The 16238-nt window shown below is 37.3% G+C and overlaps 1 protein-coding gene across 1 annotated transcript; it reads left to right on the top strand.

Annotated features, from left to right (window-relative positions):
• Positions 1-10049: 10049 nt before the first annotated feature.
• LOC110698840 (zinc finger MYM-type protein 1-like) lies at positions 10050-11663 on the top strand. Its single transcript, XM_021876359.1, has one exon. It carries the CDS (start codon positions 10050-10052, stop codon positions 11661-11663), a length of 1614 nt encoding a protein of 537 aa, XP_021732051.1.
• Positions 11664-16238: the final 4575 nt, after the last annotated feature.

The following is a 16238-nucleotide window of genomic DNA, read 5'->3' as shown; positions in this document are numbered from 1 at the left end:
TGCTTAAAAAGAGTTTAGAACATGCTAAGCTATGTCAGTTGCTTGCGTATCTTAAAAGTGTATTTTAGATCATAACATTGACATTCTATAAACATATCGACAGGAACAACGTGGAAAGATCAACACCATGTTCTAAATTATTTCAACCTATGTTCTAATTTTTTTCTATGTTCCAAATTTTTTCTACCTATGTTCTAAAGTTTATTTTCAGCCCTGCAATCACAAGTTCACAACCAACAACCCCTAACCAATTAGCTGCTGTTGCATAAATCAACCACCACACCACAACCCCTACAAGCAGGGGCAATCGCACCAACATCACCAATTTCGAAATCAAAATTCGAAAAAATCAGCAAAAATTGAACCCTAAATTCGAACTATAGATCCGCAAAAATAAGAAAAAATAGAACATAGAGAATAAGCCAGATTTGTTTTTAGACATGACGAATTGATGCAAGCAGAACAAGTAATGCCAAGTTGTTCAAGCTATGCTTGCTCATTAATCGAGTTTAAAAGTTTTGTTTAGCCTGAATTGTTTACTTAACAAACAATTTTTAACAGAACTTATTCTTATTCTTGAGTGTATCGGGGTAGGCATTATACACAAGTAGTTGTTACACCATAATTTGGATGACTACTGCTATGAACTGAACTAATGACCAACAAAAAAAGGAAAAAAAATAAATGCTTTTCAATTTTAATAACACGAGTTTAATTACCCAAAACCTGATATATTTAATCAATGAATCAAAATTGATACAGAACATTACAGCAATGATTCAATGAATATAAGCAGGGAAAAATGGCTGCAAAGCCACTAATATAATCATTGTGCTATACACACTATTGCACAAAAAAGAGAGAAAACAAGCGGTTTGTTGTGTGTTGAATCCTAAATCCTAAATTCGAATACCCTAAATTAGAATCCTAAATCCGCAAAAAAAGAACCCTAAATTCGAACGCGAAATTTGAAAAAATCGAACTCAAAAAAATCAAACTCCATGCGAAATTCATTAAAATCAAAACAGAAAAACGCAAATATCAAATCACAAAATCGCAAAATCAAATCAAAAAATCGGAAACATAAAATCGCAAAAATCAAATCAAAAAATCGCAAAATCTATGAACATCATGCTAAGTTCATGGAAATTTGAACAAAATCGAAAAAAAAAACAAACCTGAGTCGAAAATCCTTCAAATTGCAATTTCTATGGAGATTTTTGGGGTTTGCAGAGAGAGAATGTGATGAACACGAAGAGAGAGAAAGTTAGAGGAGAGAGAAAATTTTGATCGGTTGGTAGAGGGTATAAGGAAAAATACGTGTTTTAATCTTAACCGTCTAAATTACCTTAATCCTACGGCTGAGATTGGTTCTTATATAACTAGGGTTCTTATATAAGGAGGGGTTCTTACCGGATCCCTCCCCTATATATGTATATATATATATATACATATATATATATATATATATATATATATATATATATACATACATACATACATATATATATATATATATATATATATATATATATATATATATATATATTGTTAATAATTATATATAATGAATTTGAACCTATATGAATATATGAAAATCATGTTCATTTTTAATATATTAAATGTTCATAATTTTTGTTAACGTGTTCATTTGCTTACATGTTTATTCTTTTATGCTAAATGTTCATTTTATTTAATGTGTTCATATATTTTTATGAAATGTTCATTATATTATGTATGGTCCAGCTATTCTATGATTGTATGATAAATGTTCATTTTTAATATAATAAATATTCATATATTTTTTAACGTGTTCACTTTTTATTACTTAATGTTTATGGGGAATTTATTACCGGGTCACAAAAATCGCAACAAACTGGACAAATTAACATTTCGAGGCGTGAACAAAATCAATTTCCAAAGTAATATTTCAACCCTAATTTACACACCGGGTATCACGAAATTACTAGGAGACACAACGAAGACGATCACAACAGTGTGTAGTATGTTTGTGATCTAATATAAGCAAACTTTGGTAAATTATGATGATGATAAATAGGAACTGCAAAAGGTTTTCAAGCATAAGAAAATAAGCTGATTTTTTTTTCTTGAATTCATTTTCATCATATAAACAATCATATATATATGTAGCAAAATTTCCAAGCAAAACTCACGAAACAAACTGCCACAAACCGCCAGGCCTGACCTGCACCCTACTGGGCGGCAACAGCCAGACCGGACGAAAGTGACCATCACAATTTGGGTGTTCTCGCGCCCTGCCGGGCGATGGCAGCCCTAAAACCCAAAAATCTGAACTTTGCTTGCGCTCCCTGCAGAGCGGTGATGGCCCGACAGGGTGGTGGTGATGCGTTAAAGATGCAAGCTCTTGCGCCCTGTAAGGCGGTACTCGCCCGTACCGGGAAACAAACCAACGCAACCCTTGCTCATTTTCGCGCCCAGCCGGGCGGTGGTGGCCCTGCCGGGCAGCGGACTTACCGTCCCTCTTTCCTCTAAACCAAGGTTATTTGCTTCATATTCTTGTTTAATTAATAAATACAACACCATAACCTAAGTACCTTAATTAAACAACATGAATAATATCTACAATTCTCTAAATTATTCAACAATCCTTCCCCATTTAGAGAATTAAACTAGACTCATTGCAAAAATCATCATCATAAATAACAATCTTATGCATAAATAAAAGTGTACAAAGACTTGAACTCCCACTTAGTGCAATATATATTCCAAGAATTCGTATCCATTTGGTATCGTAAAACGTTTGAACCAAACGCAATACATATTGAATTCGTGAAATTATTATACACACAAGATCAATTACTTGATTACATTAATACTTGACACGTAAAGCCATATGTCCCTATCTTTTCGTAAGTACTTCAAAGCTATGCCCTAAGCTTTTTGAAGTGGCTAAACTTCGTACTTATATAGGTAGACTTCCAAAACATGCTCATGTGACTGAGCACTATATCAAGAAATCTATTAAGTTAAAATAACCTCTTTACATCACAGAAAACCGGAACTTTACCTTGGATGATTATACAAGTTCCCAATCACCCAACAAGGAAATTAATATTATTGAACTTAAGACCCAACATCTTATTGGGCGTTAAGATAAGATTCCCTTATGTGTGATTATCATAGAGCTTCAATCTCAAATTGATTGACATCCTTTTATTAACATCTCTTACCCATGCTTTTATGAAGCAATTGGCGAGATTAAACTTCGTACGAATATAAACAATAGTAATTACACTATCCTTGTTAAGTCCTTGGATGTAACTATACCTTACACCAATATACCTTAACTTACTATTTTACACTTGGCTATATGCCTTAGCCAAAATTGCATTGTTATCACAATTTATCACTATTGATGATATTGACTTTTGTAACAAAGGTATCTCATGCATTAAAACCCTTAACCATTCTGCTTCTTTACCAACGGAATATAATGCAGTGAACTCCGATGTAATTATAGAATCCGCAATGCAAGTTTGCTTCTTTAATGCCCATTAAATGGCACATCCCCCATGTAGGAATACTCATCCACTTGTGGATGAATGATCTCTATTTGAGATCCAACTTACATCCGACTAGCCCTTAACAACCGAAGGATACCCATTATAGCACAAACCATAATCCATGGTTTTCTTCAAGTACTTCAACAAACGACGAATCGTTTGTCAATGTAGCATACTAGGATTACTAGTGAACCTGCTCAATTGACCAACCGCATAAGCGATATCCGGCCTAGTACTTATCATGGCATATATCAAATATCCTATAACTCTAGCATATTCCAGTTGTGAAACTACATTACCTTCATTAGGTATCAACGTTATGCTAGGATGCATAGGTGTTGAATAAAGAAAGGTCGAACTTTCACTAACATTGAACTTCTTGAGAACTTTCTCAATGTAATGAGATTGTGACAAGATCAACTACCAATTTTCTCTCTTTATTCTTATGCCCAAGATGACATCCGCTTCTCCCATGTCTTTCATGGAAAACTGAGAACTAAGAAAGGATTTTGTCATTTCAACTTGTGACAAATCCGTTCCAAAGATCAACATGTCATCTACATATAGACAAATTATGACACCTTGACTGTTGTCATCAAGTTTGCTATACACACATTTGTCAAAATTGTTCAATTTAAAACCATTAGACAACACAACCTCATCAAACTTTTGATGCTATTTTTTAGGTGCTTGTTTTAGCCCATACAGTGATTTAATTAACTTGTAAACTTTTGCCTCTTGGCCTTCCACAACAAACCCTTCCGGTGTCACATATAAACCTCTTCTTCCAAATCTCCATTCAAGAACGCTGTCTTGACATCCATTTGATGAATCACTAGATACTTAATTGTAATTTCCGCAAGTGCAATCAACAACCTAATAGTTGAGATTCTAGCTTAGCTACCGGTGCATATGTATCAAAATAAACAATACCAGGCTTTTGTGTAAAACCTTGTGCCAATAACCGGGCCTTGAACTTTTCAACAGTTTCATCAATCCTCAATTTCTTTTTGAAAATCCACTTGACCCTATTAGTTTAAAATTAGGCGGTAAATTAGCTAACACCCAAGTATTGTTTCCCATGATGGAATCCATCTCATCATTAATTGCTTCCTTCCAAAATGGAGCATCCTGAGACTTCATAGCCTTGTCATAAGTTAAAGGATCATTTTTTACATTAAAATGTATGGATGTTGTGTTGAAACTTCATCCCTTGATCCTTCAACCAAGTACACATGAAAATCCGGGCCAAAAGATTTTTCTTTCCTTGTCCTCTTACTTCTCCTAGGTTGTGATGATGATGTAGAAGCCTCCTCTAAATGATTTTGGTTATCTGCTTCTTGATCAATTAAAACTTGATCAAAACTTTGAGCATTGGTATTTGGAGTTATATCATTTGGTCTAGGAATTGAAGAAAATCGATTTTGATCAAACAATGCATCCCTTGACTCAATGGTAGTGTGAACCGACCAAAATTCATTTTGTTCTATTACATAGAAACTATAGGATTTGCTATGCTCCGTATATCCTATAAAAATGCATTCAACTCCTCTTTTACCTAAATTTTTACGTTTAGGTTCCGACACTTTTACAATTGCCCTACAACCCCAAACTTTGAGATGACTCAAATTTGGTTTCCTTTTATACCATAGCTTATATGGGGTAACATCCTTCACTTTCATGGGAACACGATTTAACTCGTAACAAGCCGTTAAAACGGCTTCACCCCAAAATCCATCACTTAAACCCGAATATGACAACATAGAATTAACCATTTCTTCTAGTGTTCTACCTTTCCGCTACACCATTTTGTTGTGGTGTATATGCCGCGGTAGTTTCATGTACTAAATCTAAAAATTGGAAATAACTTGGGTCATAGTATTTACCTCCTTTATTTATCGGTTCTGAATCTTTTTATCTTTCCGTTAGTTTGCAATTTTACTTCACTTTTGTAGATTTTAAATTTGTCAAGGACTTCATCTTTAAAGAATAACAAATAAACATAACAAAACCTTGAAAAATCATCAATAAATGTCAACAAATGTTTCTTATTCCCTAAAGAAGTTATGTTGTGAAAATCACACAAGTCACTATGCACTAAATCAAGCAAAGGATTATTCTTTTCAACATTGGATTAAATGAGAGAATTAAATATAAAACGAACCTCAATAAAATGACAACGCCAATGAAATAAAATAAATAAACAAATACGTCATAACTAAGTTGTCATCACCGTAACATCATATGACATATTCAAGCCAACAAAATAAACCAATATCATGTCAAAATATCTATCCTTTCATCATGATATTTAAGAATTAAATTCTTCCTCTAAAGCATGGACATCACGAAAGATAAATTCATTTAATTTATTCATCATAAACCAAAATCAGTTTCATGCATGAGGTTTAATACAACATATATACAAATTTTGACAAACTCCTCATTGCCATCAAATTTGTTTCATATCCATATACTTATACAATTGATTTTACATGAAATTATTACACGAGACAACACCATGAAATAAATAAAATCATTGTCTTGTAAAATAAAAACAATAATTTCAAAAGTTGAATAAATTATATTATCAATAGTATATACCATACTATCCATACTATTTTGTTCACAACCTATCGAGATGGGCATCACTTGAATCAAGACATTTGATTCACCTCCACTTTATTCTAATTACCGTGGCCATTATTCATTACCGCATGACCCATTAATAACTACAATTGACTTTTACCATGCATAGACTAATAACATACTTTATTAAAGCATAACTATTTCCACATTAATCGTCACCGATAGTCATCCCATTAAACACCATTAGCATATGTAATACCAAAAAAAATAATAAATATCTATTAATATAATGACATACATGTTAATACTTTCTATATAAGGTATCATCAAATCAAAACATAATTGATAAATCACCCATGCTAAATAACCATGAGTTAAACAATCAAACAATGAATCATCACATTCATCATTTATATCATGTAATGAAAGAGAATAATATAGAAATACTAACCAATTCGCCATGGATAAACACAAAATGAACAAACGCAAATTGCATCGTTTCGATTGTACTGTACAAACCGTTCTCCCACTAGTGTCTCCAACGTCTCGTTTTCCTCCTCTATTAGCTTCAAGGGTGTGAGTACATATGCCACTCCAAGAGATATCACCAAAATTACAATGACTTTTGCCATCTTCGTAAAACTACTCCTTCAAATTTGCCCAAATTTTGAAAGTTGCAAGACAATTCTTACAGCGTTGCCATCTTTTTAGGAAATTATTACTTTGGATTGTTGGGGAATTTATTACCAGGTCACAAAAATCGCAACAAACTGGACAAATTAACACTTCGAGGCGTGAATAAAATCATTTCCCAAAGTAATATTTCGACCCTAATTTACACACCGGGTATCACGAAATTACTAGGAGATACAACGACGACAATCACAACAGTGTGTAGTATGTTTGTGATCTAATGTAAGCAAAATTTGGTAAATTATTATGATGATGATATATAGGAATTGCAAAAGGTTTTCAAGGAAAAGAAAATAAACTGAATTTTTTCTTGAATTCATTTTCATCATATGAACAATCAAATATATATGTAACAAATTTCCAAATAAAACTCACGAAAAAAACCGCCAGGCCTGACCTGCGCCTTACCGGGCGGCGAGAGCCCGACCGGGCGAAAGTGACCATCAGAATTTGGGTGTTCTCACGCCTTGCCGGGCGACGACAATCCTGAAACCCAGAAATCTGAACTTTGCTTGCGCGCCCTGCAGAGCGGTGATGGCTCGACCGGGCGGTGGTGATGCGTTGAAGATGCAAGCTCTCGCGCAATATAGGGCGGTACTTGCCCGGACTGGGCAGCAAACCAACGCAACCCTTGCTCATTCTCGCGCCTGGACGGGCGGTGGTGGCCCTGCCGGGCGGCGACTTACCGTCCTTCTTTCCTCTAATAAACCAAGGTTATTTGCTTTATATTCTTGTTTAATTAATAAATACAACACCATAACCTAAGTACCTTAATTAAAAAAACATGGATAATATCTACAATTCTCTAAATTATTCAACAGTTTATTTATTTACTTGTTCATTTTTTATTACTGAATAATCATTTTTTTTACGTGCTCTAATTTTTATTTTTATTTTATTTATTTTTTTTTTACTTTTTTTTTTTTTTACCAAATGTTCATTTTTAAGGTCGTGGTCCATCAATTTTATGATTATATGATAATCATGTTCACTTTTATTATACTATATAATCATTGCTTTTTACACATGTTCACTTTTAAATACTAAATGTTCATTTTTTTTATGTGTTCATATTTTATTATTGAATGTTCATTGTTTATTAAATGTTCATACTTTTTACTAAGGGCATTCTTGGATTGGGGAAGATGTATTACTAGGATAATAATAGTCAAACGAAGCAAAATATAAGTGAAAATAGGGAAGGAGGAGATATTGATGGTGTGATTGTAAGGAAAATTATGTAGTGATGGTGTGGTATGAGGTGAAGATAAAGAAACTAATACCCTTATTTTGGGGGTAATAGTTACAATGGGGGGAAGGTACACTACTAAAAATTTAGGTTTTTGCGACCGCCTCTAACAACCGCTGAAAATAGCAAAAATGATCGCTGAAAATATTTGCGATCGTCAACGGTCATAACCAAGTGATCGTTATTCACCTGGTCACAAAAAGAAATTATTACAACTGGGTGACGGTCGCAGATTTTTTGCGACCGTTTTTATTATTTTCAACGACCTATGGAAAACGGTCGCAAATATTAATAATTGCGACCTGTTTAAGCAGCGATCGCAATTTTGGAATTTAGTGACCGCTTTTGGCCATCCCTAAAAGTTTTAAAAAAACAAAAAAAAAAACGCACCCACCCAAACCACTGCCTGTACTTCACTCAGCCCCACCACCATTGCCACCCAAACCAACTCCACCCACCGCCACTTCCCACCACCCACCCTAAAAACACTAGCGGACCCAATTAAGTGACATGGGGGGACAGCTGTCCCCCCAATTTAAAAAAAAAAATTAAAAAAAAAAAAAAAAAAAAGCAAAACAAATCGCAGCTCCATTTCAATCTTCACTCCAATTCGCCATTACCACTACTCCACTAGTCCACTGCGTCGCTGCTCCACCATTCCACCAACCGGCGACCGTCGAGGCTTCGTGCGTGCGTGGTGCGTCGCTGCTCCTGTGCGGCTGTGCTCCATCTTCAGTCTTCGCTGCAGGTGCGTGCGTGAGTGCGTCAGGCGTCACTGGCTCGCTGCTCCACCGACCACCGCCTGTCCGCCTTGGCCCCTGGGTTCCTCACCACTCGCTGAGTCGCTGCTAAACTTATGGTATGTCTTGCTAAGTTGCTAACCCTAATTCGAATTTCGAAATTCCCAATTTGTTAATTTGAAATCCCCAATTCACCAATTGTTAACCCTAATTTCCAGATTTTTGTTGAATTATTTTAATTTAATTGCAATATTTGTTGAATTTTAATTTTAATTGCAATTTTAATGTTAGGTTTTATAGTATGCATTTATGCAATGATGTGAATTGTGGAAATTCCGAAATTGAATAATTGATATATATTTTTTAATGTAATTAGGAAATGTCAAATGATTCACCTAATTCAAACAAATCCAAGGCTACTAGAAAACAACCCGATCTTCGACAATTCTTGTCTAAAAGAAAGAAACTCCATGAAAATGAGTCAAATAACTCCCCTTCATTAAGCCCCCCTCAAAGTCAAGAAGATGATATGGAAATGGGTGGTTCAAGTACTTGTAATGTACCATTGGAGGAAAATTTGGTATACGATGTTGAACTTCTTCCTCATGATCCGGGAAAAAGAATAAACATAATGGATTACCCCGCAAATGAACGAAATGCAGTTAGGAGGGGTTATATTCTTAAAAAAACTTGCCAACCAAAAACACATGACTTTCCTCAAAGACAAGTGTCTGGTTTACGTCGCTTTAGTGTTCATTGGTTCAAGAAATGGGATTGGCTTGAGTATAGTATTGAAAAAGATGCTGCATTTTGTTTTGTATGTTACTTGTTCAAGAATGAAGTTGATAGTTATTCGGGGGGTGATGCATTTGTTGATGGAGGGTTTAGGGCATGGAATAAACCGGAAAGATTTGAGAAGCATGTTGGTGGAATTAAAAGTGCTCATAATCTTGCTTATGAGAAATATGTGAATTTAAGAGATGGAAAAAAAAATCAATCTTGAATGTGTTTGACAATGCAAGTGAGGTGATTAAAAGTGAATATTTTATCCGCTTGAATGCATCTTTAACTTGTTTAAGGTTTCTTTTGGGGCAAGGTTTGACATTTCGTGGACATGATGAAAGCGGGGAGTCATATAATAGGGGTAATTTCCTTGAGCTTTTGAAATGGTTAGGAGAAAAGGTTGAGGAAGTAAGACAACATACTCTTGAAAAAGCACCTAAAAATTGTCAAATGATTTCCCCTTCTATTCAAAAGGACATTATTAATTGTTGTGCCAAAGAAACAACTAGGTGCATAATAGAAGAAGTTGGTGATGATTACTTTGCCATATTAGCCGATGAGTCAAGTGATGTGTCCCAAAAAGAACAACTAGCTCTTGTTTTGCGCTTTGTTAATAGAGATAGTGGAAAGGTAATGGAGCGATTTTTAGGCATTGTTCATGTTGGTAATATTACCGCTTTAACTCTTAAAGATGCAATCATGTCTTTACTTGTTGAACATTCATTGAGTCCATCTATGATAAGGGGGCAAGGGTACGATGGAGCTAGCAACATGAAAGGTGAAATAAATGGTCTTAAGACTTTGATTATGAATGATACTCCAAGTGCCTACTACGTACATTGTTTTGCTCATCAACTTCAACTAACACTAGTTGCCGTTGATAAAAAGAATGATAGTTGTGGTTGGCTTTTTGAGATACTTGCAAATTTATTGAATGTGGTTGGAGTTTCTTGCAAGAGAAGAGAAATGATTCGACAAGATCAAGCTGAAGAAGTTGCTCGAGCATTGGATGTAGGGGATATTGTGAGTGGATCGGGTTTAAATCAAGAACTTGGTTTGAAAAGGCCCGGGGATACTCGTTGGAGTTCTTATTACAAGTCTATTTCAAACATCATCCTCTTATTTCCTACAATTGTTAAGGTACTTGTACACATTGGGAAGCATGGTGTATCGGAAGATAAGTTCAAAGCTCAAATTGTTTTAGGACAGTTAGAGTCATTTGACTTTGTTTTTATTGCTCACTTGATGTTGACTATTTTTGGTTACACTAATGATTTGTGTGTTGCTTTGCAAAGAAAGGAGCAAGATATTGTAAATGCCATGGAACTTGTCACTTACACAAAATTGGTGTTGCAAAAAATGAGGGAGCAAGGATGGGATACTCTCTTAAACAAGGTAACTTCATTTTGTGCTAAACATGGTATTGTTGTTCCCACTATGGATTCTCCTTACGTTCCTCAAGGAAGATCAAGACGTTTTGTTGAAGAAGCAACAAATGAACATCATTTTCGGGTTGGAATTTTTGTAAGAGTGATTGATTTGCATCTTCAAGAACTTGATGATCGATTTAATGAGAGGAATATGGAGATAATAATATGTATGGCTTGTTTAAGTCCTAAAGATAACTTCTCATCCTTTGATAAAGATAAGGTACTTAAACTTGCCTCTTTTTATCCCGAAGAATTTTCAAGCTTTGATTTGATGGCTCTTGAATGTCAACTTGATATATTCATGGAGAATATGCTAAATGATGATAGATTTCAAGGTTTAAATGACCTTAACTCCCTTTCTATGATGCTTGTTAAAACTAATAAGCATAAGACTTTTCCTCTTATTCATTTGCTTATCAAGTTGATGTTGATTCTTCCGGTTGCCACGGCAAGTGTTGAAAGAGTCTTTTCCGCAATGACATGTGTCAAAAATAAGTTGCGAAATAGCATGGGTGATCAACTTATGAATGATTGTTTGGTCACTTTTATTGAGAAGGATGTCTTCCTAAGAGTTTCCGATGAAAAAATTGTTGATCGCTTCCAAAATATGAAGACTGGAAGGATGAAAGTGTAATTTTAATGTAATGTTTATGTAATTTTTTTCATCATTTGAATTGTATGACTAAGTATGTTTTTTATTTTGAAATTTTAATATTAAGTATTAACTAATTTGTGTGTTTGAGTTTTTTTTTTGTTTTTATTTTTTGTTAAGCTATTTGTAAGTTAAGCATTTTGTCCCCCCGAATTGAAAATCCTGGATCCGCCACTGCCTAACAACCTCTATCCACCACCACTGCTCACCCAAAAAACCCTTAACCCAAAATAACGAAAATAAAAAAAATCAACAAAATTATAATGTAATAAAAAAAAAATTAACGAAAACAAAAAAAAAAATGAACAAAGTTCACGAAATTTTGAACAAAATCAACGAAAACTAAATTGAAACCCAAAGTCAACAAATTCGAACAAACATCAATGAAAACTCAAAATCAAACCCAAGATCAATGAAATTCGAACAAAATATGAACAAGGTTCACGAAAATTCGAACAAATCCAACAAAAACTCAAAATCAAACCCAAAATCAACGAAATTCGAACAAAAACTCAAACAAAAATTAGAAAAAAATTCAACCAAAATTTGAAGAAATGTAAATATGAAAATTCAAATAAAAAACGAAATACAGCCATAAAAATGGAAAATAAATAAAAATTAAACAAACCAAATTTTCAGAAAAAAAAAACATACCTTTCCTAATATTTCTTCCTTTTTGGGTTTATATGGTCAAATTCGACCGTAAAAACTCCAGATCTGGAATTTTTATGGTCAAATTTGACCATGATAACCATAATAAGTTTGTTGAAGAAAATCCGAACACGATAATTCGTTTGGTTACCAAAATTTGAACACCAAAACTCTAGATCTGTAAATGAAGAAGAAAAAGAGAACGAAAATGGAGGGGAGTGAGATGTGGACGAAAATGGAGGGGCGCACTACTAGAAATAGGCTGAATTCCGACGGACCATTTCGAAGGACATGTTTTTCCATCGGAAATCCCATAAATTCCGACGGATTTTTATTCCGTCAGAAATTTACGACGGATTTCCTACGGAATAAAAATCCGTCGGAATTTATGGGCTTTCTGACGGAATATTCCGTCGGAAATTTAATGTTTTGATGGAAATAAAATCCGTCGGAAATTTCCGACAGATTATTCCGTCGAAACATTAAAGTTCCGTTGGAAATAAAATCCGTCGGAAATTTCCGACGGAATATTCAGTCGGAAAATTAATGTTTCGACGAAATATTTTGTCGGAATATAATTAAATAATTACAAATTAAAAAAAACAAACCCTAAAAAAGCCCGGTTCCCCCCTCCCCCTATCATTTCTCTTTCTCTCTCCTCTCCTCTCCGCCTCTCTTCTTTTTCTCTCTCTCCTCTCTTCTTTCCTCTTCTCTTCTCTTCTGATCTCTGTACTCCTCCATTCCGCCCTCTCTTTCTCTCTCTTCTCCTTCCTTCTCTTTCTCCTTCAATTCCTTATCCTTCTTCGTCCTCTCTGTTCTTCTTCGTCCCCTTCGTCTTCTTCAACCACCACAACAACCGGTGACGCAACAACACCACCACCACAGCAACGACACCAACTGATTAGGGGATTTTTATCCACCAATCACCGTCTGGCAAGTGGACCAACCAGGTTCCGCCACGTGTCCTTCACGTAGGCCAATAGGAACCTGCCACGTGTCAGTCACAGATACGTCCTCTACGGACCAATCAAGGCACGCCACGTGTCCACCCATGCCAAATGGGAAAACCGGCCATCAAGGCCCAATCCAGTCTAGAGGCCCAGTCAGCCCTAGGTTTACCTTAAACCTAGAGAGTTGCACGCTTCTCAAGGCTATAAATACTTAATTAATCCTCATTAGTGAGGTAATCGAAAAATCAAGAAATCAAGCAGAGAAGAACAGAGTTATTACGGAACACCAACAACCGGCTAATCTCGCTAACGACGCAGATTACCAACACTAAGCACTCTCACCTAGAGAGATCTTATTACTTTAATTTCCGTATTAATTACTCCTTAATCAGGTACTAACTTGACCGTTGGAGGCGGAGCTCTCAGGAGTCTCCGTTATTTTGCAGGTACAGGCGTCCGGTTCCAGTCTCGGAATTGTAACTCTCCCGCAGGACATCAGAAAACCCTGAAACATTTGGCGCCGTCTGTGGGGAGAGTACTTCAGAGATGGCATCCAAGTCTGTACCGACTCCAGAAGAGAGGCGTCCCCTAGACGACCCTCAAGTTCAGTCGGACCATGATACCGAAAGTGAATTTGAAGTTGAAACTCATACAGCTCCAGACGGGACCCTAAGGGCCCGACGTACCCGTCATACCGAAAGGACGGAACGGGAGCATCTTCAAACAGGAAGCGAGCCAGCAGGCGCACCGCTTGCTCGGCAACAGCCGACTGATGGGTCTGCTCCCATCACAAGGAACGAACTCATGACCTTCATGAGGGACTTCAAGGGAGAGATTCAAGAGTTGATCAACAAAAAACCGCCTGCTTCAGTCAAAGAGCAGTCGGCCAAGAAACCTTCCACTTCACTGAAGAGGAAGCCAGTTCAAGGGCGAGAGGCGACTCCCCATCCTAAATCCAAGAAGCGGGAGCCACCTGCTCTTGATTTCACAAAACTCCGTTATCCTACGGGAAATAGGAAACCGGTTCGTCATATTCAGGCGGACGGGTCAAAGCAAACGTTCACAGATGCTCGGCTCCTGCTAGAGCAGAAGAAGAGTGACCGATTATCAGAGTCGGCTTCTACTTCAAATTTTCAGGACAGTTTGCGAAATGCCTCGATGAGGCATACTCAGTCGTACCATGAGAGTCAGTCAGGCGGCACCTCCCGTCAGTCCGGCTTTCATAGTGCCCAGGCGGTACCAAACTTACCATTTGTGCCGCAACAACAGTATTTTATGCAGCCACCTCCATTTGGTGGACCTGCAGCAAAAAACGTCCAACCTATGGACTGGCAGCTACGGCTGCTTAGACTTGGTGAACAGCCGTCGGCCTTCTCCAAGGAAATTACTGAAGCCGCTCAGCCGGCCAAAGTAAAAAATGTTCTAGTAGGCGCCTATGACGGCACTACTAACCCAGAAGACCATCTGATGGCATTCACCAACCTGATGTACCTTCAAGGGTTGGATGATCCCACTTGGTGCAAGTGTTTCCCAGCGACTCTCAAGGGAATTGCACAGCAATGGTTCGGCAACCTGCCGACTGGTTGTGTAAACAGCTTCAGGACGCTTGCTTACTTATTTGCCTCCAACTTCGCTATGAACATCCCTGCGAAGAAAACGACCCTTGATTTGGGAACAATTCAGCAGGGCGAGAAGGAGGGGCTTCGTTCTTACATCAGGCGGTTCAACCTGATGAGAATACAGATTCAAGGGTTACCGGATGAGGTAGCTTATACTGACTTTTTTAGAGGTCTCAAAGACGGGTCTACCTTCAAATTTGATTTAGTTCGAAAAAGGGTGGCGACTCTTCAAGAGGCCTTGATTGAAGCAGAAGCCTATATACAGGCGACTGATCTGTGTACGATAAAACAGTCGGACGGGAAGAGGTTCGACAAAAGAGAGGGACGACAGAAACAATCGTCCAACAAAGATGAGAAAAGAAAAGAGGTCTGGGCGGCTGACTCCTCTAAACAGCCGACTCAGAAAAAGAAAAAAGAATTCAAACCATACTCCCCAAAGTATGTGTTTAACAAGGATAACCAGTTTATCCTAAAAGAAATAAAGGGACGGTTCTCAATTGAGAAGCCGCTCCCCATGAAGGGTTCTGCAAGCAACCGGAACCAAGACAAAATCTGTGCTTATCATGATGACGTTGGTCATCACACCAATGACTGCATCAGTCTCATGCGGTACCTAGACCGCTTGGCTGATCAAGGTGATCTTGACACTTATGTCAAGAAATCTACGGGGAACACTTCCTCAAAAAAGCAGTCGGCCAAAAAGAATCAACAGGCCGACAGTTCCGATACAGATGATGCAGTCGTCTACACCATTGCAGGCGGCTTCTCAGGAGGCGGCCCCACTATTAGGGGCAACAAAGATAATATAAGGCGGTTAGATGTAAATTCCGTTCACCAAGAACGGCCGTCCAAATATACATTTCCTGAGATTGTCATCACTGAAGAGGATCTAGGAGGAATAACGGGGCCGCATGACGACCCTCTCGTTATTGAATGTAAAGTGGCCAACCAGAGAGTTGGCCGAATCCTCATAGATACCGGGAGCTCCTCAGATCTCATCAGCAGTAAATGTCTGTCAAAACTGAAATATCAGACGGACTGCATACATCCGGCCTCCCACCCTTTAATAGGGTTTGGAGGAGGAGTCGTCCACCCACTGGGACGAGTAGATCTACCCATTCGCCTGGGGGAGAAAGGGGAAGGACGACACATGGTAGTCCGGTTCCTAGTAGTAGAGGAACTCTCGGCCTACAACATGATTCTGGGTCGACCAACCCTGAATAATTCCAAGGCTGTTATAATCCCGTCTCTTATGCTGCTTAAGTTTGAGAGGGATAATGGAACAGTCGGCTCCTTAAGGGGAGATCAGAGGATGGCCCGAGAGTGCTATCTCTCGG

The sequence above is a fragment of the Chenopodium quinoa genome, unplaced genomic scaffold (genome assembly GCF_001683475.1).
Source record: "Chenopodium quinoa cultivar QQ74 unplaced genomic scaffold, ASM168347v1, whole genome shotgun sequence".
NCBI lineage: Eukaryota > Viridiplantae > Streptophyta > Magnoliopsida > Caryophyllales > Amaranthaceae > Chenopodium > Chenopodium quinoa.
This window is presented reverse-complemented; position numbering and strand designations above follow the sequence as displayed.

What these genes read in the sequence shown, in the direction of transcription:
- LOC110698840 (XM_021876359.1), top strand. Translation starts at nt 10,050, where the DNA reads ATGATTTCCCCTTCTATTCAAAAGGACATTATTAATTGTTGTGCCAAA.